The 27,245-nt window shown below is 43.2% G+C and overlaps 1 protein-coding gene across 4 annotated transcripts; it reads left to right on the top strand.

Moving 5' to 3' along the window:
* Window positions 1-1,070: 1,070 nt before the first annotated feature.
* osgn1 (oxidative stress induced growth inhibitor 1) lies at window positions 1,071-14,610 on the top strand. 4 transcript variants are annotated; one of them, XR_014614046.1, is made up of 7 exons: window positions 1,071-1,291; window positions 4,038-4,114; window positions 6,726-6,862; window positions 7,307-7,498; window positions 8,392-8,483; window positions 10,404-11,937; window positions 12,374-14,610. XR_014614046.1 is itself a non-coding variant. In XM_084173100.1 (6 exons), exons 2-6 carry the CDS (start codon window positions 4,057-4,059, stop codon window positions 11,497-11,499), a joined length of 1,575 nt encoding a protein of 524 aa, XP_084029226.1. In that variant the 5' UTR covers window positions 1,101-1,291; window positions 4,038-4,056; the 3' UTR covers window positions 11,500-14,610. The 4 variants fall into 4 exon arrangements, 3 of the variants coding, with proteins under 3 accessions (XP_084029226.1, XP_084029228.1, XP_084029227.1); XM_084173100.1 differs by having other exon boundaries at window positions 1,101-1,291; window positions 10,404-14,610; XM_084173102.1 differs by lacking the exon at window positions 1,071-1,291 and adding an exon at window positions 3,696-3,950 and having other exon boundaries at window positions 10,404-14,610.
* Window positions 14,611-27,245: the final 12,635 nt, after the last annotated feature.

The raw sequence follows: 27,245 nt of genomic DNA, 5'->3' as shown, positions 1-27,245 counted from the left end.
AAGAAGGTACTCTGTTCAGATGAGACTAAAATTGAGCTTTTTGGCCATCAAGGAAAACGTTATGTCTGGCGCAAGCCCAACACCTCTCATCACCCTGAGAACACCATCCCCACAGTGAAGCATGGTGGTGGCAGCATCATGCTGTCGGGATGTTTTCCCATCGGCAGGGACTGGGAAACTGGTCAGAATTGAAGGAATGATGGATGGCGCTAAATACAGGGACATTCTTGAGGGAAACCGGTTTCAGTCTTCCAGAGATTTGAGACTGGGACGGAGGTTCACCTTCCAGTAGGACAATGACCCTAAGCATATTGCTAAAGCAACACTCGAGTGGTTTAAGGGGAAACATTTAAATGTCTTGGAATGGCCTAGTCAAAGCCCAGACCTCAATCCAATTGAGAATCTGTGGTATGACTTCAAGATTGCTGTGCTGGGGGGGAATAGTTACGCACGCTCAAATAATACAAACCCCCCCAAAATAGGAAAAATCCCAAGCGGGGTGAATACTTGCGCATGCCACTATATTTGGGTATACGAGATTTGACTTCAGAAGAGTTACAGGGTGTGTTGAGGGATGGTGTCCCATCCTCCCAGGCTGTTGGCATGGTGCAGAAGCAGATAGGGTCAAAGTAGTAGAATGGGGTAGTGGGTTCTTAATGAGTGTAGGTGGCAGTTGCAGAGAAGTATGAAAAAAAAATATGCACTCACTAACTGTAAGTCGCTCTGGATAAGAGCGTCTGCTAAATGACTAAAATGTAAAATGTAAAAGTACCTTGGTGTACGATATTTTAATGCAGAATAGTTAATGGGGTGGTGATTTTAATATTTTTATGAAATAGTGATATATAGGTGTAGGGTTAGTTAGTGGTGGAATTATTATTATTATTATTATTATTATTATTATTTAGGAACAGGAATAATGAAGAGAATTTAATGTAGGTAGGCCGTGACTGGCCTCACACTTCAGTACAGTAGGTGGCAGTGAATGCACCTTAAAATTGCATGCGATCCACCAACCCAATCCCAAAGAAGAAGCTGACCATGATTGGCCGGTGAACACAACGCAAATCAGAATGATAAAAGTCGTTCATGCTCTTCCATCGCGTGTAACTGTAACATTGCAGCATTTTACACATGTCGGCGAAAGGGGCACAACGCCCATGATGAGAATTTGAGGCATATCTTTAGAGTTTGCAATCGGTTGAACCTGCCTGGGGAAGGAATCGAAGGTTTTCAACAAGGGTAGCACGTTTAAGGGATATCAGCGGTAGCCTTGTCTTCATAGCTATCGGTAAGTGGAAACATTGTAGCCAATATTTCAAAAATGTCGTTCTCCTTATTGGGCCCATTTAACTTTTCTCCGACGTCTTCTAGGCTGTGCCTCTATGTGTCTGATGGTAAATAGCGAATTTGAGGTGGTTTCAATGTGCCGGTTGCCGGTGGAAACCGTAGACGGAAACCCAGCATTAAAGCAGAAATCGAAATCATTTTAACAAGGCTATCAGCCTAGACGTTTTGCGTTGGATTCCGGTTATGTGTGTAACTTTAATCTATCGTTAATTAGGCTATAATCCATTTAGAAGGCTTCAGTCAGATGGTCCACTACGAAACTACAATCGGGACTGGTTGCGGGGACTGTGCACGTCTCACGCTGCACATGGATGGCCAATTATTGTCTACAATATAGAAAGGACCCATGATTCATTCGAAGCTAACGAGCTAATTTGGCAAGCTCTTTCAGCTAGCATGTAAACACTGCACACCAGTTATAACCATAGGTCTATAGCGCATTGAGTCGATCGATGTTATATCATATCCTCATGTAATGGTCTGACAGGATTACATAAATGGTATGGTGATACAAAGGCCGGCAGATGGCGTGATTAAGTCGTTTCATCTTACCGTCCAAAGAGAGGAGGGGGTGGTGAATGTGCTGTTTAAACTAACACTATTCACGGAAACCTAGAAATACCTATACATGGTTGGTTAGATGAGAATTTGTAAAGGCTTCTATCTATATTTTGCAATGGCCGATGTTGATTTCGGGAGGCTGCCATCCCGGGGAAAAGGGAATAAAACACTTTTCAAAATAATTCTATATCTTAATTTAGGATGATAGTAAATGAAGCCAACTCCAAGATTTTTTCAATAATCACATATTTCTCACTAGTTTAACCATTTTAGAGATTACATTTTTTTTCCTAAGCACAATGTAACCAGGCACTCTAGACTAGAGAGTCCATATGGTCTGTGCAGCAGGCTGAAAGTCTGATGTCCCTACTCTATGCAGCCGGCTATACACTCATATCCCCCATGCACCGGTTCGTACATAAAACATTCTCCATTCAGGCTGCAAAGGCGTCGATTTCCTCCTTCACTCAATTTAATATGCGTACTTTCTTTATGAAACACCATTTTCCACCACCATCCCAGAGTGGCTAATGCTGTTCCCGGATGTTGCATATCGCGTTCAGCCAATCAGGTTGCAGCAGTCTGTTTACCCTTGGTCTGAACGCTGTACGCAATGTCAGGATGTAGCATTAGCCACCATAGCAAGGCGGTTGAAAATTGTGTTTCATAAAGAAAGTATGCATATTTTTCCAGTTTTCTTCCACCTTCTCGCTATTAAATAGAGTTAAGGAGGAAATCGGCGCCTTTCCAGCCAGAATGGAGAATGTTTTATGTACAAACCGGTCCATGGGGGATATGAGTGTATGAGTGGCTGCTTACAGTCCCTTTGGACGTTAAGATGAAACGACTCAACATCGCCATCACCATTGGGCTACCCCAGGCCTATCTATCATACTAGGCGAATAGAAAAGGCTGTGGACAGAGAAAAATGTACTGTAAAGTTGACTTGTTTGGTTATGGCTGCTTTCTTGAACAAAATTTTAAAGACAATCGTCTGTCAAGTTTTATTTTTGATTTAACCGGGAAAATACCCTTTAGGTGAGACGTTTACAGGAGAGGTGCAGTTTGTCAAATTTAGTTATTATTAGTTGCACCATTTCAGACAAGTAAGCCTTCGCCCACAGAATGACCTACCTAGACAAAATATGTAGGCTGTAACGACTGCAATTGTATGCAAGTGTTGATCATTGACTTGGACAAGTACAGACAGACTGACACACATGTACAGACAAACAGAAAGGCAGACAGACAGTAAGTAAGTAATGTGACAAATGAGCACAATGTAATTCTTTGGGATGAATATAAGAAAGAAACATTTGAAATGTCAATATTGATGTTGTGGTCTGACGAAATACAGTTTTAACAAGGACATCTTAACCTAGATCCTGGGTAGGCTAATATCTCACTTTAATCCTGTCCAGCTGTTCTATATAAGCATATAAACAATATGGGTTAAAGTATTTAAATAATATTGCACTGACTCTCACTAGAAAAGGTAAAGAACATCTGCCTGTAACAGTCAATCTTAGTCAGTCCACAAAGTTGCCTTTGCATTGTGAGTCCGGCTCAGACGGATTGAGATGACATAAAAGCTGCTTGCTGTGCTATCACTTTAAACTTTCTGCCGAGTCACGCTTACCGGCAAAGTGAGTTGCATAACCACTCTGCTCACTGTAAGCCTCGTCAAGGATCCAGTAGGGGTCCCAGAGCTTTCTGGTAGGACCTGTCTCCTCCCCCCATTACTCACTCCTCTACTGTACTACTTCTCCCCTTACATGCTTAAAGCTGTCCTTTCCCTCTTCCTGGCTAAATGAGATCACTATTGGACCCTTCCCAGCCATTTAAGTGTTCTCCCTCAACTATTTGAGTTGTGTTTTGGCTGCAGTTTCCGTTCCCCATTTAACTTCTCTTATCTGGACACGTTCACCTTGGCGTGAGGACACGGAGGCTGGTCTCGCCCAGACTGAAGTGTTTTGTTTATTTTATGCGCAGTTATGGAAACCAGCTTGGCAGTGGTGTCGGACGGGGACGTGTCATTGGTAGACTGTGGAAATGTACTGAACTAGAAGACCAGGGAAAGAATTGAAAGGCTAATGGTTAACGTCCCTTTTTTTCTCTCCTTGCAGATAAAAGCATACAGTGGCCATGGACCTGCAAGATAAAGATATCCTTCCCAGAGAGATTCTGCCAGTCATTGTCATTGGTAAGACTGGGGCTACTGTTACTGTACACATTCAGCTCTGAAAGACTTGCCCATAAAAACGGATTTGGTTCCAAGTAATTGCTACACACAGTAGGGAATTTGGTCAAAGTTCTTCTCAGGGACTTGTAACGAGACTATTATGAAACTGCTACCGGTGTTATAGGGAAGGAAGTAACACTTTGCACAACAGAGTTTATCTTCTGAGGCAATTTCCAAATTGCATACGGTGGGTGAAAAGATGCATGGTCACCATGACTTTGCATCTTGTGACCATTCTCTTGCCCTAGATCCTAGTAGACTCTCCCAAGGCCATAGGGTAATTCCAAGCCATGACACCCACCATCTCAGATTGTTCTAAAACCTTTCTGTAGAAACAGTTAAGATTAGCATTCCTACAACATTATTTTTGTTGAAGGATCATTTGATTTCTGAGATTTTAAGGTAATTGATTGCAGAACCTGGTATTCTCAGGATGTAGGATGGGACATAAACCTAACAACTTTAATTTATATTTTATCTGAACAGGGGGGAGGGGGGGGATGAAAAAACAATACAGCTCCATACTACACATAGACCTGATACTGTATACTCATTGTTGGGTTGGGAATGGGGTGGGTGGGTGGCTTTTTACAATTACTTTGGATTCTTACTCATTGTTAGAAAAACAAAAGTTTGGATGTTAGGTATTATATGTGTTGAATATGAAATGAATCCTATAAATTAAAATGGTCAATTTGGATGCAATCAATTACCTTAATATCTCAGAGATCAAATTATATTCCAACAAAATAATGTTGCAGGAATGCTAATGTTATCTGTTTTTAACAACAAAAGATTTCAGAACAATCTGAGATGGTGGGTGTCAATCCCTTTTCTTGTGCTTTTTGAGGTGAAACGACGCCATAAGAACCTCGTTTCTTAGAATGATGGCACAGTGTGCTCCCCTTATAAGAAGAACACCCATCCCAAATGACTCAACTTTTTTAGGCTATTCTTAAAAGCCAAGTACATTTTTATAGAAATACATTTTAGTTTTGTCTATGTTTTTGACTGCTATACATATCAGATTTTTACATTCCTGATGAGCCCTCAAACGTTCTGTATGTAGGGCTGTTGCTGTGACCATATTACCTCCACACCAGCAGTCACAAGCCATTACTGCAGTAAAATTCCACGTCACGGTAATCTCCTATTATGTACTCCGGACATGCGTTGGTAGTACCCAACTCACTAACGGCCATCAGGTCGCTAATGGCCTGGTACTCATGGCTCTATTGTCCCTCTAACCACTCTGACATCAATGCAATTGAAAATCGCATCAAACACTTACCATCAAAACAGTATCATGCTTTTAAAACTCACCTCACTGTGATTGATCAATTTGAAGAAAGAAGTTCAACAACAGGTTTCAAAGCCTAACACAACGAAATGGACAGCACTTTCTAAGGTGATTATGAATTCAAAACACCCATACGCATATTAGAGCTAATGCATAGGACTATAAATGAGCCTGAAAAAGAAACAGATTTAAAATAATGATAGTGCCGTTATACAATACATAGCCTATAAATAAATAAATAAATAAAAAATATTTAAGATGTCTTTGGTACAAAATTGGTCTAACCTATACTCCAAAATTAAACAAATTCTAGTAATCACCTTTGAGGGTGGACTGTATTATTATGCATACTGGATGGACTGGTTACCTTATGCTATGCTCCAAACTTTCTATCCATGAGTCTGGGAGAGAACGTATAGGCCTAAGCGATGCTGTTGGTTCATTGATTGTGCTGGGTGGCTTACAGAGTTAGGCAACAATTATAGTGAATTTGATTTTGAATAGCCTAGTAATAGGGTATTTTTTTACATTTTCATAATTTATAGGCTGACACATGACCTTTTTTAGTTACAGAATATCTCACCACCGTGCGTTTCAATCACCTCTCCTTCATTCCTTTCTCGAGCGCGCAGAGAGAGGGGCTGTCAACAGTTTTTAATGCAATATGTTTCGTTGTGAAAACATGTTACTATCGATGTTCCCGAACAGATTTCACATGGTTTCCCAAATGAAGCACTGGGTAGCTGCAGGAACAGGGTTGGAGAGCCCATGGCATACAGAGTTTGGGCGGAATATCACCTGTCGTTCAGCAAGAGGCTGCTTGCTCCTCAAACAGTGGTTGATTCATGGAGTGAATTTTATAATTGCCCATTCTTAGTCGAAACTAATTTATTTGACCTATTAGTAAAGACAAGATTCAGTTGAGAATAGTCTGATGGGGGAAAATATAATCACTTGGTGTTAGAATAGGGTGTGCAGCCTGAGGCAAGGAACAGAGCGCATGCTTTTTTTTTGCCTAAAATAAATAATGGTTTTATTGTGATGGTGGATATTAAATTGATTTATTAGACATTCTTAAATGTAGATGTTCCAAAGGTGTGCATCAGCGGCTTGTATGCCGGCTGACAAAATGTCATGACCGCCAAAGCCCTATCTGTATGAGCCCCCAAATAATGTTAATATATTGCATTATATAAGGCACTACATAAACAGAAAAAACTGTAGTGGGTTAAACTAATTTATTCAACTTGCCTCTTTCCCTCTCTCTCCTAGGCAACGGCCCCTCGGGCATCTGCCTGTCATATCTGTTGTCAGGTTACACCCCCTACCTGTCCCAAGAGGGCACTCACCCTAACCCACTACTGCAAGGCAAGCTGGATCAACAGCCTCACCTCTCACTGTTGGAGTTGGTAAGAATGACACCTCGTCTGTCTTCACAATGTCTCTGTGACAACTCGCCTTTTACACCTAGCTTGGTTGGTGTTGGTTTACAGTTGCCCGGGCTGGTTGTAAGTGCTAGTTAAAATGCTCTGTAAAATGCTGTCTGTTTGTGTTTACCACTAAGATGTATGGTTTGTTGGTAGGTATTCAACTATTATGACCTGGATGTATGCTCAGTCGAAATATTTAAGTGTGGCCCTAAGTAAGGTCTGTATGTAGGCTACAGGAGGTTTTGTAAATAAAGTTGTGTCCATGTTATAAGCTTAGTAAAAAGCTATTGGTGTCCTTGATATAGGGTGGTATTTTGTTATTCCATGAGCTAGACCCTAAAACAAATGGATATAAGTAGGAAGGTAGGCCTACATACCACAGTCTTTGTACTAAGGTGTTGATGTGTTTGTCTCTGTGTGCAGGACCTGGAGTACCTGTGTGAGGGACTAGAGGGCCGCTCCTCTAACCCCATGGCCGTGCTGTTTGACTCCCTGCTCCTGCCCGACAGTGACTTTGGGCTGGACCACGCCTCACCCCTGCTTTGGCGCTACGAACCGGAGCGGGCCACCCCACACCTGGTGCTTGGTAAAGGACCCCCAGGAGGAGCCTGGCATGTAAGTGCCCAGTCCATAATAATTGTCCAATACCATGTTGACCCCCCCCCTGGTCCCCAGTTTTAGGCACTTAAAAAAGGATTGGTTATTCCAAGAATTCCAACTTGTCCTTGTGACGTTGCGCATAACAATCCAATCATTTTCAGATACACGCAAGGTGCTTTTGGGAAGGGGCCAGGCGGTGATTTGCAATTGGGTAAAAAATTGGGTCATGATCACACATTTTTAGCATACATTCAGAATAGGTCTGTTTTTGTCAAGTGGAAAATGGCCTTGGGTATTTGGTATTTTGGTATTTTATTAGGATCCCCATGAGCTATTGCTGAAGCAGCAGCTACTCTTCCTGGGGTCTATACAAATCATAAAACAGAACATAATACAGAACATCAATAGACAAGAACAGCTCAAGGACAGAACTACACACATTTAACATACGAACAATAGAACCAAAAAAGGTCATTCGTACATTAGCACAGTGGTTCCCAACCTTTTTCGGTTACTGTACCACCAGGTACATTTTGCTTTGCCCAGAGTACCCTTGAAGTACCCCCTCATGTATGTCATGGCTAACTAATGGTATGTAGCTAGTAAAACCACCTGTAGTTTGCATACCCGCAGATACATTGGCATGTAAAACAAGGGACAATGGCAGACAGTTGCTTGCTGGGAAAAAGGTGGGTGGGCGAACTATGCATCTGATGACATAGGCTTGCTTTCCAAATCGCACCCTATTCCCTATAGTGCACTACCATTGACCAGAGCACTTTGGGCCCAGGCCAAAAGTAACGCCATTTATAGGAAATAGGATGCCATTTGGGACACAAACATAGTTTGCATATGTGACTTTCAGCCTTGTGGTTAATGGTGATGGTGTTTGTGTATTTGTCTCTTAGGCGATGGAAGGCTCCATGCTCACTCTCAGCCTGGCTAACTGGATGGAACTGCCCGGCCTGAAGCTTAAAGAGTGGATGAGAGAAAAGCGCAGGTGGTTCCTTCTGACAAGCTACAGCACCATTAAGGGAAAAATCCACAAAAAAACTATATTTTGGTATTTTTTCATTAAGCCACAGAAGCAAAGTGTTTTGCGGCAGGTGACACTTTGCTTTTTGAAAGTCCAATATCTTGAAATCTTGAATGCGGACATGCAAAACATTTTGGGACTGTATTACACTGAACAAAAATGCAACAATTTCAAGTTAAAGTTCATATAAGGAAATCAGTGAATTGAAATGAATTCATTAGGCCCTAATCTATTAATTTCGCATGACTGGGAATACAGATATGCATCTGTTGGTCACAGATACCTTAAAGGTAGGGCGTGGATCAGAAAACGAGTCAGTATCTGGTGTGACCACCATTTGCCTCATGCAGCATGACATCTCCTTTGCATAGAGTTGATCAGGCTGTTGATTGTAGCCTGTGAAATGTTGTCCCACTCTTCTTCAATAGCTGTGCGAAGTTGCTGGATATTGGCGACAACTGGAACAAGCTGTCATACACGTCGATCCAGAGCATCCCAAACATGCTCAGTGGGTGACATGTCTAGTGAGTATGCAGGCCGTGGAAGAACTGGGATATTTTCAGCTTCCAGGAATCCTGTACAGATCCTTGTGCCATGGGGCCGTGCATTATTATGCTGAAACATGAGATGATGGCGGCGGATGAATAGCACGACAATGGGCCTCAGGAACTCGTCACAGTATCTCTGTGCATTTAAATTGCCATCAATAAAATGCAGTTGTGTTCGTTGTCCGTATCCTATGCCTTTCCATACCATAACCGCACCGCCACCATTGGGCACTCTGTTCACAACAGCAAACCACTCGTCTGCCATCTGCCTGGTACAGTTGAAACCGGCATTCAGCCATGAAGAGCACACATCTCCAGCGTGCCGGTGGCTATCGAAGATGAGCATTTGCCCACTGAAGTCGGTTACGACGCCGAACTGCAGTCAGGTCAAGACCCTGGTGAGGACAATGAGCACGCAGATTAGCTTTCCTGAGACAGTTACTGACCGTTTGTGCAGAAATTCTTCGGTTGTGCAAATCCACAGTTTCATCAGTTATCCGGATGGCTGGTCTCAGAAGATCCCGCAGTGTGAAGAAACCGGATGTGGAGGTCCTGGGCTGGCATGGTTACACATGGTCTGCAGTTGTGAGGCCGGTTGGATGTACTTCCACATTTTCTAAAATGAAGTTGAAGGTGGCTTATGGTAGAGAAATTAACATTCAATTATCTGGCAACAGCTCCGGTGGAGATGTGACAAAACTGCGCATTTTGGCGTGGCCTTTTATTGTCCCCAGTACAAGGTGAACCTGTGTAATGATCATGCTGTTTAATCAGCTTCTTGATATGCCACACCTGTCAGGTGGATGGATTATCTTGGCAAAGGAGAAATGCTCACTAACAGGGATGTAAACAAATTTGTGCACAAATCTGAGAGAAATAAGCTTTTTGTGCTTATGAAACATTTCTGGGATCTTTTATTTCAGCTCATGGAACATGGACTTTACATGTTGCGTTTATATTTTTGTTCAGTGTAACAGTGGACTATTAAAAAAAGAAAATACAGTTTTTGGTGATTTTTTTTTCCCCTTTAAGTGGCCATTCCAGATTGACTTTATCACTGTTCCTGAACAGGAGTGTTCACTTAAAGGAACATTTCTATTTTGAAGGGAAATATTCTTGTTTGTTTTTCTGTGTCGAGCCGCTTAGGAACTAGAATCAGCTACCAGTATTAATACCTTAGGCTTTTAGAGAAAATAGAGGCTAAACAAATGTGCTATTGTGTCAAAGACAAATGGCAGGTGAATGAGGTTGTTTTCATTCAGGTTTTGGCCATAAGGCCCTTTGTGTGTATTCTAAACACCAGTGTCTGACCCTCATACTTAAATGTTTGTTTCAGGAACGTCCGTAACGACAGGGCCACTCCCGCCGAGATCGCGTCCTACTACCAGCACTATGTCAACCAGATGGGCCTGGAGGACAGCTTCGCCTGCGGCACCACCGTCACCTCCATACAGAGGGTGAACTGCGACGGGGCCAGCGGCCGTCCCTTGTGGAAAGTCCAGGGGACCCAGAAGAGGGAGGCTGACGAGCTGGGGGAAGGAAGCCCGTCAGAGGTCCCCTTTACAGTGTGCGCAGACTATGTGGTTCTGGCCACGGGCACCCATGACATCCCGGCCCGTCTGGGCGTGGAAGGCGAGGGTCTCCCCTTCGTGTGCCACAGCTTCTGGGAGCTGGAGGCAGCGATCTCCAGAGGCCAGCTGGACCACACCTCGGACCCGGTGCTGGTGGTGGGAGCCGGGCTGACAGCGGCCGATGCCGTCCTGGCAGCCCACCACCTCAACACGCCTGTGTACCACGCCTTCCGGCGCTCGGTCACTGACCCAGGCCTCATCTTCAACCAGCTTCCCAAGCTCCTCTACCCTGAGTACCACAAGGTGCACCAGATGATGACCCAGCAACAGCAGCAGCAGCAGCATGGCCAAGACCTCCCCAGCTCTGGGGGAACGGGCGCCCCGATGGACCAACAAGAAAACAACACCGCCTCCATGTCTTCTGGCTCCTACCCAGGCTACGTCAGCCTGCCCAAACACCGGGTGGTGGCCTTCAAGCCTGACAGGAAGTGCGTGCTGGAGGGGGAGGACGGACGTCGCACCGTGCTCCAGGTCTCCATGGCCCTGGTGCTGATTGGCGCCCACCCCAACCTGTCCTTCCTCCCTGAGAACGGACGGCCCCTCGGCCTCAACCCCCAGGAGCCAATCACGTGCCGGCGGAACCCCCTGGAAGTTGACCCATACACGTACGAGTCGGTGTCGGAGGGGGGGCTGTACGCCATGGGGCCTCTAGTTGGGGAGAACTTTGTCCGCTTCCTCAAGGGGGGTGCTTTAGCCATCGCTAGTGACCTCGCCAAGAAGCAGCGGGCCAAGGAGGAGAATCACACCACCCTGGGTGGTGTGGATGGACAGACGGAGTCTGCGCGTGTCCTAGACTCCTAGGGGTTAAGGGTCGCGACAGGACTAAACTACTCCTAAGGCCTGTATTATTACGTAGGCTGGACTGGGCTGGTCAGCTCAGGCTAAAAGACTGAAGCACAATCTGTGACAATACGACCTGCACCAGTCCCTATATTCCTCAAGGGACAGCGAATGAATCTCTCAGCGGAACCAGAGGGAGTGGCATTTCTGACTCTGTGAATCTTTTTACCAGGGCAGGAAAGTAGGTCGGGTTGATGTGTAGCTAATCATATGATGCCTGAGGTGCAAGGGTAGAATCCAAATGTCCTTATAGAGTACCACAGTATGAGTCATAATACCCATAAAACCTAGCGGTCAAATAGGCAAATGGTTCCAATAGTTTTTCCACCATTCATTTTTCCCATAGGGGATTTTAGAAACACTTAAAATAAGGGCTGTGTTTCATGTAGGCTTACCCTGGCATGACGTTTTGATAACCGTGTAAATCTCTCCAGGACAAGGTGACTTTGATCAATATATCCGCCTGTATTTACCCCCCAAAAATGAAACGCTAATTAGCTGCTAATGTGGCTATCATAAAGAACTACAAATGCCATGATGATCTGGATGAGACTGCCGACTCGAGGCAAAGGTAAGAATCTCTGGATTAACTATCTGTTAGCTAAATGTAGTAATTAATACATTGGCAACATTTCTTTAAATGGGTAGTTCTGTGAACTGGCTTGTGCAATTTTAAATTGACTCAATACCTGTTAGCAAAGGTGTCAGCTAGAGATGATTTGTAGTTTTGCAGGGATTTGTAGTTTTGCATGATGTCTGCTTTGATGCTAATTAGCATTTTTGAATCTGAGAGTAAATAGGACCGAATATATTGATAAAAGTTACCTTGTCCTAGAGAGATTTACCTGGTTATCAAAGCGTCACGCCAGGGTAAGCCTACACGAAACACAGCCCGTATTTTAAGTGTTTCTAAAATCCCATATAAATGGTGGAAAAATGATTGGAGCCATTTCCCTGTTTGACCGCTAGGTTTTATGGGTATTATGACACCTCCACTGTGGGGCTCTATTTGGTTCCTCATCAAGTTTAGTGAGCAAGTTTACACCGACCTGACCAGAGCCCTATACTACGAATGTAGTTTGAGTTACAAAGGTAACTTTGGTCAACTCTTGAGTTCAACTTGGGATAACCGGTACCACAAAAGTGGCTCACCTTTTAGCCAGGTAAATTGCTATGGCAACGAATCCTTCAGATCTAACCTACTCCGGGGCAGGCTAACTCAAGTCAAACTACATTTATCCTGAATGAAGTGTCTGAGCCATGAGTTGAGGACCAATGAAATCCGATTCCCTCATCATCCCCTTAATTTGAGGAAGACGACTGATTTTAAATATTTATTAATCAAATGTATTTGTGTGTTTAAAAAATAGTAACGTTAAAATACCTATCCCATTACACATTTAGTAATGACAAATGCATTTTAAACTTCACGCACAGTAAAACCTTTGTTTAACTTGATTGTATTGATAGGAGTAGAGAAAAGTGCTAGTGTATTGATAACCACACCAAAGTCAAAAAATAAAGACGGCACTTCTAAAAGTCTGTTTCACACAACAGCCTGCTGAATTTGCAAGATAACTTTTCGGCACATATTAAAATGGCACTGACTTGTCCCATTGATTGATGTTTCTGCATTGTCTCAATGAAGAGTTGAGCGTTCGACTAGCCACGAGCGACATGCATGCGCAGTTATAAGCCTGCTAGAGTTCGCGGCTTGCGGAACAGCAATATCCACCGTCGTAGTACAGATGAAGCCTGAGCTGAAAAACCCTGTGTAGCTCTAGCTTGCTTCGTAGTATAGCCCTCTTGTTAATGTTTGAAAACTCAAACGTCAATGTGACTTCTCAGCTAAATCTTTGAGATGAGCTCTTTTGTTGCATGGGTTTTCCATTGTAAATCCATTTTGAAAGTGTAGAAACACATTACATTTGCCATGCCATGTGCTTTGACAGATTCATTTTTGTACAGAAATTATCCCTATGGCAGCAACAGTGTACTATACTAGCATATTTCACAAACAAGATAACTCAAGTTTGCCAAGCAGTTTTCTGTATCATTCCTGGTACTTTTTCAACATGTTAGACCTTAAATGTAGCTGTTTATTCTATTTTTTAACCAGGCGATAAGTTTAAGGGGGAGGGGGGGTGGGGGGGATATTCCCTTGATTTATTTGCAGTAAAAACTTGAAAAAGTAAAATGTTTGAATTAATAAATACACAGTGACAGCTTATCACCATGATCAGGCTCAATTTGAGACTAGGATATGTATGCAATCTATGTTTAAGACCCATATGCATGCTCACCTGAAAGCTTTTTAGCCAATGTTGTATTTTATTTATCTTGTCAACACAGTCCCACACACCACTCGTAATTCGTTCACATACAGATTGACTACTAAATGTAGATTTCATTGCTACTTTCTCACTGATGTGGGTCTGGGTTGTGGAGACAAATAAAGTGTACTGTCAGCTATTAAGCTTTAGGGGAACACACCTATTTGTATCATCCAGAGAGGATTGTCATTTTGTGTTATCTGTTTTCTCTTGTACATGTTTGTCCAGATGGTGCCTTGGCCAATTGCGTACTCTGAGCTTATGTTACTGCCCCAGCAGCATTTGATCTCGAGCGAGTGCCTTAAGACACATTGCCATTACCAAACTGGAAATGTATAAACTTATCATACAAACCACTAGGTGGCCACATCAAACATTATATTATTCCACAGGTGTACAAAAAATGTATTGAAGGCATATAATGTTCTTGTAAATTATTTGTTGTGGAGGCTGTGTATTAAGACATCTTAAGAGACAATATTAATGTCAACCAGAAACAAAGTTTTTAAACATGTCTAATTGAATCTAGTTGAGCAACTAGAGTACAAATGCATTCAAAGCAGCGCAATATTGATCGTCTCTTTCAAGGCAGCCCTATGAGTCTGTCACGCAAGAATACAACGTAGTTGGTTTCATATGGCTCCTTAGCACTTGCTACACAAGGCAGTAAGACCAATGATCCACCGGTCTTTTCCATGCCAGATGTTTGCTATCTTACATTTTAAACCATTTAAACCCATTTTTAAGTACTTTTCGTCATTCATTCATGGTCTCAGTCCAAACATTTTGAAATCAGCAAAACCCTGACCGATCAATAGAAAAGAGATAAGATGCAATATTTTCAGAGAATCTGTTGTTTTTGTCCACATTTTCTATAAATTGTTCTTCTCCACCGTTACCAAATTCTGAGAGTCGTGGATCGTTTGTAATGTTTATTTTCTGAAAATGTCCATCCAAAAAGTTTGGAGGTGGCTATCATGATTTCACTTGTGTTCTTTTCCATGTTGATATACAGTACCAGTCAAAAGATTGGACACACCTACTCATTCAAGGGTTTTTCTTTATTTTTACAATTTTTTTACATTGTAGAATAATAGTGAAGACATCAAAACTATGAAATAACACATATGGAATCATGTAGTAACCAAAACAGTGTTAAACAAATTCTTCAAATAGCCACCCTTTATGACAGCTTTGCGTACTTGGCATTCTCTCAAGCAGCTTCACCTGGAATGCTTTTCCAACAGTCTTGAAGGAGTTCCCACATATGCTGAGCACTTGTTGGCTGCTTTTCCTTCACTCTGCCGTCCGACTCATCCCTAACCATCTCAATTGGGTTGAGGTCGGGGGGTTGTGGAGGCCAGGTCATCTGATGCAGCCCTCCATCACTCTCCTTCTTGGTAAAATAGCCCTTACACAGCCTGGAGGTGTGTTGGGTCATTGACCTGTTGAAAAACAAGTGATAGTCCCACTAGGCCCAAACCAGATGGGATGGCGTATCGCTGCAGAGTGCCATGCTGGTTAAGTGTGCCTTGAATGCTAAATATATCACGGACAGTGTCACCAGCATAGCACCCCCACACCATAACACCCCCTCCATGCTTTACGGTGGGAACTACACATGCGGAGATCATCCATTCACCCACGGTTTGAACCAAAAATCTCAAATCTGGACTCTGTGAAGCATTTATTTGGGTTGCAATTTCTGAGGCTGGTAACTCTAATGAACTTATCCTCTGCAGCAGAGATAACTCTGGGTCTTCCATTCCTGTGGCGGTCCTCATGAGAGGCAGTTTCATCATAGCGCTTGATGGTTTTTGCGACTGCACTTGAAGAAACTTTTTAAAAGTTATTGAAATGTTCCGTATTGACTGACCTTCATGTCTTAAAGTAATGATGGACTGTAGTTTCTCTTTGCTTATTTGAGCTGTTCTTGCCATAATATGGACTTGGTCTTTTACCAAAAGGGCTATCTTCTGTATAACCCCCCTCCTACCTTGTCACAACACAACTGATTGGCTCAAACGTATTAAGAAGGAAATAAATTCCACAAATTAACTTTTAACAAGGCACACCTGTTAATTGAAATGCATTCCAGGTGACTATCTCATGAAGCTGGTTGAGAGAATGCAAAGAGTGTGCAAAGCTGTCATCAAGGCAAAGGGTAGCTATTTGAAGAATCTCAAATATACAATATATTTTGACTTGTTTAACACTTTTTTTGGTTACTACATGATTCCATATGTGTTATTTCATAGTTCTGATGTGTTCACTATTATTCTACAATGTAAAAATAAAGAAAAACCCTTGATTGAGTAGGTGTGTCCAACCTTTTGACTGGTAATGTACATGCACTACAAATGCAGGATTTTCTATGGATCCTTTGTATTAAATATACGGTTTTCAACAAACTGTTTTTTCTCTGGTTTCGATGCCACTAGCACTGAATGAATGAATGCATTACTTTTATTGGACAGATTTTAAATGCATATAAAGTTGCCTCATTCATTGAGTATGACAATGCATACAGAAATTGATGATTAAGAGCACAAAGTGTTTCGACTTATTTCCATTGGGGTCCTCGTTATCACATTATGGGCAGCAAGAATGGACAGCTTGGCCTGACTGTATATTGTACACTTCAAAGGCACTTCACATTACACTCAGTGTAAGAAATGGCTTTTCCCTCACTTGATCCTTTCTGGTTTCCACATGTCATTTTGCAGTGTGTGCCACCAGATGGCAGGCTATTCTAACCATGCAGTTTGGGTTAGTGCTATCTGGGTTCATTGGGAAGTCCATATCCTAACCTTAACCATAACCCTTACCATAACCTTTACCCTTTTAAATGTCAACTTCAATGGGGTGACGTCAGAGTTGGGACATCCCAAGGATCCCATTTAGACTTTTCAATTCAGTTAGCAACGGGTTTGCATACCATGTGGAATGCAGTCCTACTGATGATATTACTTATGTCATATAATGTAGACAGTATGTGAACTGCTTAAAGGCTATTTTCCCTTTCGTACCCCAGAAACCCAGCTGTTAAAGGTAGACTCAGCAATATGACGTAGATGCAGAAAATAAACGGTATAGTGGGTAAATTTCCGCAACAACAAAGAACATTGAAGTGCGAGGCTCAACTTCGCCGCTGTTTTGGTGCCCTGGCTACCAGGCTGTGAACAGCGTGAAGCGAACCTGTGCACATGCGCAGATACTATGTGTGACTGTGTGAGAGCGAAGTCTTGCATCTCGCTCATCTCAATATCTGCGGTTCTGCTTATGGCAACGTCATTTCGCTGAGTCTACCTTTAAAAGATGCACTCCAGGATCTTAAGCACAATGAATTGGATGCATAAATGTTTTGTTTCAGGATGTAACATATACGAAATGGATGACGTAGTACACAATTTGATGACGTAGTACACAAAAAACTGAAAATGTTGGTCTCGTGAGCACCACTTTCAAAATTACTGACTGAAATTATACAAAAGCTTGAGAGTGCATCTTTAATGTTTCTGGGTAGTGCAGTGCAGTTCAGTTCATCTTCATTCAACACGATGCAAATGTTGCCCAGTGATTCAGCAAGGTGACGCATCACATACTCACACATTTCCCTTACAGACAACCACTAGGGGACAATATGCTGCCCATGAATTGCATCTGAATTTGCTGTGGTTATTATTATTTATTTTTTACAGTTGCTATGAGACAGCAGATTTGAGGGATCACTCTTTGATTACCTGTCCTCTGAGTATTTACAGAGCCCCCCTAAACCCCCAGTCTCAGTGCTCTTCTATAGCCTGGGAAGACAATTCATCTCTGCAAGAGTAGCCTAAGTATATTTTTGTCTTTCAATAAGTGTTGTTGTTGGGATAGTCTGGCTAGGGCAATTCTAGTTAAGTGCTGCCCCTCTACCTAGTAGCCTACTTAATCATTGCTTTGAACTGCTGAATGCTCAGCACTTGAAGTGTGTGAACATTGACTTGGACTGGTTTCAGGTCAATTTGTGATCGCTTGTTGGAAGGGGTATTTTTCTTCACCCTGCTAGGCATTCAGCAATTAGTGTTAGTACTTCAATCTTCCCTAGTTTGTCAGCGGCAGCTGTAAACGGTGGTCTAGTCCGAGAGCATCTGGTTGTGGTGGTGGTGGCACAGGGCTACTAATTTCTCCTAAATTCTATTTTCCCCCTCTCTCACCTGTCCTTCTCCTCATTTGAATTATATGCTGTCACTGTCACTTGTCCACTCAAGCTTAACATTGTTGTCATCTATTGCCCGCCAGGTGCCCTTGGAGATTACTTCAATGAGTTTGACACCTTGATAAGCTAATTTTCCGACGATGGCTCACCACTCATCGTACTGGGCGACTTCAACCTCCTGACGCCTGACTTCGACTTGTTTCTTTCCACCTCTTTCTTTCCCCTCCTTGCCTCTTTGACCTTACCCTTTCACAGTCCCCTCCCACTCACAAGGCAGGCAATACGCTTGACCTCATCTTTAATAGAGGCTGTTCGCCTACTAATTGCAACCCCCCTCCAGGTCTCTGATCACTATTTCTTTCTCCCTCTCTCCTCCAACCCTACCCATTCAGCCCTTACCCAGTTGGTCATGCACGTCACAATCTTTGCTCTCTCCCACTACCTTCTCCTCTTCTATCCTATCATCTCTCCCTTATTCTAAATCCTTCTCCCTCCTGTCTCCTGACTCTGCCTCTTTGACCTTACTCTCCTCCCTTTCCACCCCCTTTGACTCCCAAGTCCCATTTCCTCCCAGACGCCTCGACCCTCCCCTCCTGCTCTGTGGCTGAGTGACTCACTGCTTGCTCACAGAACAGGGCTGCGGGCAGCTGAGCGAAAATGAAGGAAAACAAAACTTCTGGAAGACCTATCATCCTTCCGTTCCCTCTTCTCTACCTTTTCTTCTTCTTTATCCAACCCTGGGAAACTCTTTTCCACCTTCCCTCCTTAATCTTCAACCACTTTGAAAAAAACATCCTCTACTCATTTACTCAGCCTACTGAGTCCACTGGTCCCACTCACAAAGAACTACCCTATGCCTTGACCTCTTTCTCCCCTTTCTCTCCAGATGAAATCCTGCGACTAGTGATGTCCAGTCGCCCGACAACCTGCCCACTCAACCCCATCCACTATTCCCTTCTTCAGACTATCTCTAGAGACCTTCTCCCATTCCTCACTTCTCTCATCAACTCATCCCTGACCACTGGATGTGTCCCCTCTAACTTGAAGATGGCTAGAGTCGCTCCCCTCCTCAAGAAACCAACACTCAACCCCTCTGATGTCAAAAACTACAGACCGGTATCCCTTTTCTTTACAAAACAGTTGAGCGTGCTGTCTCTGACCAACTCTCTCATTAGCTCTATCAGAACGATCTTCTTGACGCTAACCAGTCTGGCTTCAAGATGGGGTCACTCAAATGAGACTGCTCTCTTCTGTTTCACGGAGGCTCTACGCTCTGCCAAAGCTTACTCTCTCCTCTGTTGTCATCCTCCTAGATCTATCCACTGCCTTCGACACCGTGAACCATCGGCTCCTCCTCTCCACCCTTTCAGGGCTGGGCGTCCTACCTGGCAGGTCACTCCTACCAGGTAGCATGGAGAGGATCTGTGTCTGCACCACATGCTCTTACCACTGGTGTCTCCCAGGGCTTTTTTCTACAGTCATATCCTCTCTCATGGTCTCTCCTATCATTGCTATGCAGATGACACTCAACTACTTTTCTCATTCCCCCTTCTGACACCCAGGTGGCGACACCCTGTCATTCTCTGCAAACATCAAAACAGTGACTCGCTCCTGCATGTTCATGCTCTACAACATCCGTAGAGTACGACCTTTCTTCACACAGGAAGCGGTGCAGGTCCTAATCCAGGCACTTTTCATATCCCGTCTGAAACTCTACCTCTTCAAAGGGTACCTTAAAAAGGGTACCTGCCCATCTTCTGAAAACGTCTGAAACTCCACCTCTTCAAAGGCTACCTTAAATATGACATCTCAGTTACACCCCCCCCCACCCCAAAAAAAAACAACCTTGCACTTGTCTTTTTCTACTAGCACTGACTTTGTTGATAACTTCTTTATTGTGGAAAAATGTACTTACTACGAATGTGTTATGTGGTTGTCTCACCTAGCTATCTTAAGATGAATGCACTAACTATAAGTGCTCTGAATAAGAGCATCTGCTAAATGATTAAAATGTAAAAATTAAAACTATTATTATATGGTACCTGGGCAGGGCTGCGGCCAAGCATGATGCTAGACTAAAGGAAAGATTTTATGAGTTTGAACATGTCTTATGATTTCATGTGAAGACATAATTAGGGGCTTTTGCACTCACAGTTCATTTGATAAAGCCTCATTTTAATGTTAAACTTTATTCCATGAATGTCTTTCTCAATTTCCAAAGGGGAGATGAATGGGTCAGGGGTCATTTCATTGCACTTTTAGTTCAATGTCACCTCCATACACTGAGTATACAAAACATTAGGAACACCTGCTCTTTCCATGACATAGACTGACCAGGTGAATCCGGGTGAAAGCTATGATATTTTATTGATGTCACTTGTTAAATCCACTTCAATCAGTGTAGATGAAGAGGAGGAGACGGGTTAAAGAAGGATTTTTAAGCCTTGAGACAATTGAGACATGGATTGTGTATGTGTAAATGGGCAAGACAAAATATTTGTGCCTTTGAACGGGGTATGGTAGAAGGTGCCAGGCACACCGGTTTGAGTGTGTCAAGAACTGCAATGCTGCTGGGTTTTTCACACTCAACAGTTTCCCGTGTGTATCAAGAATGGTCCACCACCCGTAGAACATCCAGCCAACTTGACACAACTGTGGGAAGCATTAGGGGGGTGGGTCTCTATTGGGTGCACGTGTGTGCATGAATTTTTGTAATGGCCCTAATAATAAAGATGTAATTTAACGGTAAAAATGAATTACCTTTGAATGTGCCATGAAAATGATGTTTTCATCCGATTGTCAAACAAATCACTTCATAAAGTAGGCTACCTGTGCATGTTCGTCCACTCCTAAATAATTCCAGCATCCATTTGATGAATGGAAATGGACATATGTTTACAAAACACCAAAAAGGGTACCTAATCACATTGAGTGATTGCCATTGATTAGGCCTACATTAATTGATGCGTCTTGCTGAGAAGTTTACCTTTTTTGTAGCCTGAAAAGTTGGAACACCTGAAATGGGGCTGAAACTGTTCCGGGAAAAACAGGATGGTTACCCTAATACACATGGTCAATTTACTAGACTAGGCTACAATGTGTATTACCATGAACTTCAAAATAGGCCTACTGGTGATGTAGTGGTCAAAATAATAGGTGGGTAAACTCTGATTGCCGGTCGTGGTCATAAAAAGTAAGTAAGTAATCCAAGTAAGTCCCTATACTTTCAATGCATTTTTCTGAAAAAGCTGGGTAAACTGTGTTTGTTTGTGTTTACCCTTCAGTAGGCCTACACCACCGCCAGTAGCCTACCCTCTCAGCCGAGATAATTTGACACACATGAACACATGCAGAACAGGTAGCCTACATTCAATATAATAGGCCTACATGAGTTGAATCAAAACCTGTTTACACCCTAGTTCATGAGTTGTCCATAATTCATGAGTTGAATGCTTGGAGTCTTCACAGATCGTGTGACATAAAACATTACCTCTTTCCTTACAATAATGACATTTATGACAGTGTTTTTTTGTAATTATTATAATTTAACAATTTCATTAGAACATTGAACTTAAACCCTGTACGAATCATGGATCTTGGAGATCTTGGAAAGTGCACTGTGTAACTATGCCTACGTAACATTTCATTATGTTTCGCTGTGAATCGAAAATAATGTAGGCCTATGCCATTGCAAAACGAATGCTTCTAACTGAAAAAGAGTCAACTATAGGCCTACTGTCATTAACATATACTTGTTGGATGGATTGGATGCAGTGTTTGGTTTTCGCCAGGCATAATGGGACCCATCTCGTCCAAAAAGTTGACTCAAGTTTGCCAAAAAGCACCTGGATGATCATCAAGACTATTGGAAGAACGTTCTATGGACAGATGATTCAAAAGTATAACTTTTTGGACGACATGGTTCCAGTAATGCCTGGCGAAAACCAAATTCTGCATTCCACAGTAAGAACATCATACCAAAGGTCAAGCATGGTGGTGGTGGTGTGATGGTTTGGGGATAACTTTGTTTATGAAATAAATATGTAATTGTTGTGTTATTTGTTCACTTATGTTCCCTTGATCTAATATTAGGTTTTGGTTGAAGATCTGATAACATTCAGTATCACAAATATGCAAAAGTAGAGAAAATTAGAAAGGGGGCAAATACTTTTTCATAGCACTGTAGTTTCACAAACATATGTCATGATCCAAAAGCAAATAAGTCATCATTAACTAAAACAAAATATGATTAGCAAATAAATGCAAGACAGGTTTTTTCTGGTTAACACAGCACATTTTACAAACATATTTATTATGTTTTTGTGAATATGACATTTGTGACTCCACAGATTACATTTGTGACCTGCATTTTATAAATTTGTGACTTGCATTACATTTGTCAGTATCCTCAAATTTGTCGGTTGCGTGTTACATATCAATTTGTGCAGATTAAAAATAAGGCATCCAGATTAGGACATCTTCAGTTCTCGTAAAAAATAAGATAAAAATTAATATATCACAATTACTTTTAGAAATGCATCTATCCTAGCTTCCTTTACTCCTTTCCTATCTTAATTTCCTCCTTTGCTAGCTTCCTTTCCTTGATCCCTTTACTAGCTCTCTTTCCTCTATCCTTTCCTAACTCCATTTCCTCTTATCCTAGCTTCCTTTCCTCCATTCTTTGCTCCCTTTTCTTCCCTAGCTTCCTTTTCTCTCCTTCTTTCCTTGTTCCATTTCCTTTCCTATTTTCCTTGCATCCTTTCCTAGCTCCCTTTCCTCCAATCCTTTCCTAGCTCCCTTTCCTAGCTTACGTTCCTATCTTCCATTCCTTGATCCCTTTCCTTCCTTTCCTTTCATCCTTTTATTTTCTGGCTCTCTTTCCTCCTATTCTTTCCTAACTTTCTTTCCTTTTCTCATATCCTAGCTTCCTTTACTCCTTTCCTTGCTCCCTTATCTTCCTCAGCTTCCTTTCCTCTCCTCCTTTCCTAGATCCCTTTCCTCCTTTCCTAGCTCCATTTCCTCCTTTCCTTCCCTAGCTTCCTTTCCTATATCAATTTCCTCCTTTCCCAGCTTCCTTTCCTCCTTTCCTTACTCCCTTTCCTTCCCTAGCTTCCTTTCCTCCTTTCCCATCTTCCTTTCCTCCTACTACAGTAGTGACTTTGGGCATTCTACACTAGTACTTCTGCTACTATTAAAGTCACTATAACAGTAGAAGCAAGTCAGTGGCCCTGTAGTAGTGTCCACCCTGAGATTGGTAGGGTGGGGGTTCGATCCTGGTCGAGTCAAACTAACCAAAGACTCAAAAAAATGTTACCTGATTCGTCTCTGCTTGGCACTCAGCATTAAGAAGATGGATTGTGGTAAGGTCTTAAAACAAACTGCCGTCCTGTCCAGGATGTGTACTTGTACATGAAGCTGCTCACGCTCCAGAATCAGGAGATGGGCTCCTGACCCTATGGACCGTTCTGGCTCGGACAAGGCTGACTTCTCCAAGGCTGACTTACCTATCTACTTATAACAGTAGCAGCAGCAGTGACTATAGTAGTAGTTCTAGTGATTGTGGGTCTGACTCTGAATTTGACCCCGATGCTGAGTCTGGCCCTGCAATTGGCATGGTCTTGAGGGCTAACTGATTCCTCTCTCTACTCAAAGATGCAAAAACAATCATCAGTTGTTGGGAAAACGTTGGTGTCTCAGTGTAGCCTGCCATCAGTTGGCAAATGGGCCAATGCCATTTTGTCCGGCAGTACAATGTGGCAATCCAATGGCTTGCCAACCATTTCAAATCTGGCAGCTGTTTGAAATGCTCACACCTACAATGAATTCACAGCTGGCGTGATATTGGCTTATACGAATACGAATTACCAACATCAAAACATTTTATTTAAAGACTTTAAAATGCTAATATACTGTAAATAGTCTATACAGTCTTCTAAAATCATGATGGAAGCACAGGAACAGTCTTGAAAACACTTTATTATCACAGTAAAGAAGGAAAACTCATCTCTGCCACATTCATATGAAACCAAAGTCATATAAAATATATAAACAAAGCTGTTGGAAACATGTAAAAAGTACAAACCGTGAATTTTAGGAAAACATTGAATTTGAGTTCAATAGCTGCATAATACTGTTTTTTTCACAGACTAAAAGAAATACAATATGCAAATGATAATCTGAAAATGCAAAGATGGTATGATTGTGCCATGTAATAAATTATTGTGGTTTTCTCCAAGTCCCACCAACTCATGCCAGCACCTGTCAAATGACAGATTTCTTTTTTTTTTATGGAAAATTGACTTACAGCAGGGGAGGCCAACCCTCCTTCTGAGAGCCACTGGGTGGTTCAGGCATTTGTTCTAGCCCTGCTCTAACAGATCTGATCTTATTCATCAATTGATCAACAGGAACTGGTTGGAGTTGGCCGTCCCTACATTATGGTGATTATAGCGGTATAACAACCGCACCCCGCACCCCCTACTTTAAAATCTCTGACTATGAAAAGCCATCTGACATTAGAATATTGAAGTGTTGCACCTTCTATAGCCATCAGGGTTATTATGTGTCGTTTATAACTCTGTTTTGGGAGGAAAGCTTCAGGCAGCACATCTAATCCACAGCAGGAACTTCCAAATATGGCCTTGTCTTCAGTATTGTAACGGAGCCAGATCAGGAACTCCTTATATGGGCACAGCCTTTTCATATTGGGATGCGGCCCGGAGCAGGAACTATTAGTAAGGAACTCCATATATGGACATTAGAGCTGTGACCATGCCAACTTGCTCACCTGCATCCAATCTTCATTAGCCACAAGCCCACCTGAATCACCTTTGCCTAATCAACCACCCTCATAGTATTTAAACAGCATCCACCGTCATGCCTTTGTACTTCTGCCTAACAAGCAGTTGTACTGCAGGTTGTGGTGAGCCTTGATTTTTTTTTTTTTTTTTTTTTTTTTTTTTTTATTATTTATTTATTTATTTATTTATTTATTTCACCTTTATTTAACCAGGTAAACCAGTTGAGAACAGGTTCTCATTTACAACTGCGACCTGGCCAAGATAAAGCAAAGCAGTGCAATAAAAACAACACAGAGTTACATATGGGGTAAAAAAACATAAAGTCAAAAATACAACAGAAAATATATATACAGTGTGTGCAAATGTAGCAAGTTATGGAGGTAAGGCAATAAATAGGCTATAGTGCAGAATAATTACAATAGTATTAACACTGGAATGCTAGATGTGCAAGAGATTATGTGCAAATAGAGATACTGGGGTGCAAAAGAGCAAAATAAATAACAATATAGGGATGAGGTAGTTGGGTGGGCTAATTTCAGATGGGCTGTGTACAGGTGCAATGATCGGTAAGGTGCTCTGACAACTGATGCTTAAAGTTATTGAGGGTGCGGTGAAACCAACTGTAAGCCATGGACTCTTATTACATGGCCCTTTTTGCCTCGGGATGAATCTTCTGTCATGTCTGATCCAGAAACGATCATGTCCCTGCCTGCTGGAGAAACTGCCTTTGCTGTGGCCCCTGCCTTGACCCCCACACCTGCTTGGGGCTGATCTCCAGTCCACCATCCATCCTCGGGCCCCTCAGGCCACTCCCACTGGTGCTGCTCCAGGTCACCACGCCAATGGGAATGGCTGAGCCCCCTTACCGCCATGCCATTCCAAGTTTGTGCCCTCTGATATCAAGACTGAACCAGGGCCCAAATGCGGGAAGTCCTGACCAGAAGGGGTGTCCGCTTCTCCACTGCAGACCGCAATTCCCACCTGTTTGACCTGTACTGCTCCAGGGCCTACCCCTCAGGGGTCTTTGGCCGCCTGGGAGAAGACCTGGCCTCGGCTTACAGGCACCGCTCCCCACCATCTACATTCCCACTCTCGCGCCCCGTCGGCTGCCTACCCCCCTACTCCTTCTCCCTCACTCCCCCCCCCCCCCCCCCCCCCTCCCCTCCCACTCCTGCAACTCCACCCGCCTTCTAGGCCACTTTTCCCCCTCCCTCTGCTGCCTTCAAGACTCCCGCGGCTCTTCTCGGCCACTCTCTACCCTCTTCCGCCGCATTTCCGGTGGCACTATTGGATCTCCCCTACTGGCGGCCTCCCCCTGCTGCCCAAGCTTCCACCTGGATTGGCTTCCCTGACTGCACCTCCTGCCTCCACTGTGCTCCCTGCCTCCACGGTGCACCTCCTGTTTCCACAGCGCCCCTCCCGCATTCCCTACAGCCTCTCTCGCCTTCAGGCAGTTCCCGGCTCCTCCAGATGAGCCATTCCGGCATCTGAAACCTGTAGCCTTCATCTGCTTGGACCATTTTGTGGACAACCAACTTTAGCCCTTCGTGCAAGTCGTAACTCATTTGAACAACTTGGTAATCCATTGAAAAAGATGCACCAAACTGGGAAATAAACCCACAGGTACAAAGGCAACCCTGAGCGAGATGATGCTAAGAGAAGAACTAAAGTACCTCCCTCTCCACTTCTACCTTTCCTGACCAGGTCCTTTCCCTGTGCTGGGCAGTCCAGTCCCTATGCTTCCGCCATCACGTGCCCTTTCTCACCACACCGAGACGGAACAGAGCCTCCTGCTTCCACGGCACAGCCATAACATGGCCTTCCCCACATGGTTCTCGCCACACCGAGACGGAACAGAGCCTCCTGCTTCCACGGTACAGCCATAACATGGCCTTCCCCACATGGTTCTCACCACACCGAGACGGAACAGATCCTCCTGCTCCATCAGGCATTCATCACACAGCCTTCCCCACATGTGCTTCACCCACCCCAGGACGGGGCTGAACCTTCTGCATGCGCCTATCTTCTCTCTGGCAGTTGGGACCATGCTCCCACGCAGTGACTCGGACACGACCAGTAGTGACTCAGACTTGGACTAGTGGCTACTTGTCAGTCTCTCTTTCCTGCATAATTCAACATGCTAGCTACTGTACAACAGCAAATGTTAGATTAGCTATTGCATTACCTAGCTAGCCTTTTAATGTACACTAGATGACCAAAAGTAGCTTTAAATAATAAGACCACAGCTTTAGCACTACCAAGGGACTCTACTTGGACCAGTGTACAGAACTCAGATTGGGACTCGAAATAAGAACACGAGAAGTAAGTAAGCTATACAGTGGCTTGCGAAAGCATTCACCCCCCTTTGGCATT

The sequence above is a fragment of the Coregonus lavaretus genome (assembly GCF_964263955.1).
Source record: "Coregonus lavaretus genome assembly, chromosome: 12".
Taxonomy (NCBI): domain Eukaryota; kingdom Metazoa; phylum Chordata; class Actinopteri; order Salmoniformes; family Salmonidae; genus Coregonus; species Coregonus lavaretus.
The sequence above is the reverse complement of the archived record's forward strand: the minus strand, read 5'-3'. Positions and strand labels throughout refer to the sequence as shown.

Bases quoted from the DNA above. Each gene is read 5' to 3' on its own strand.
- osgn1 (XM_084173100.1), top strand. From the start codon at position 4,057: ATGGACCTGCAAGATAAAGATATCCTTCCCAGAGAGATTCTGCCAGTC. The intron at 6,863-7,306 runs GTAAGAATGACA...CTCTGTGTGCAG, and splicing joins ACCTCTCACTGTTGGAGTTG to GACCTGGAGTACCTGTGTGA. The intron at 7,499-8,391 runs GTAAGTGCCCAG...TTTGTCTCTTAG, and splicing joins CCCCAGGAGGAGCCTGGCAT to GCGATGGAAGGCTCCATGCT.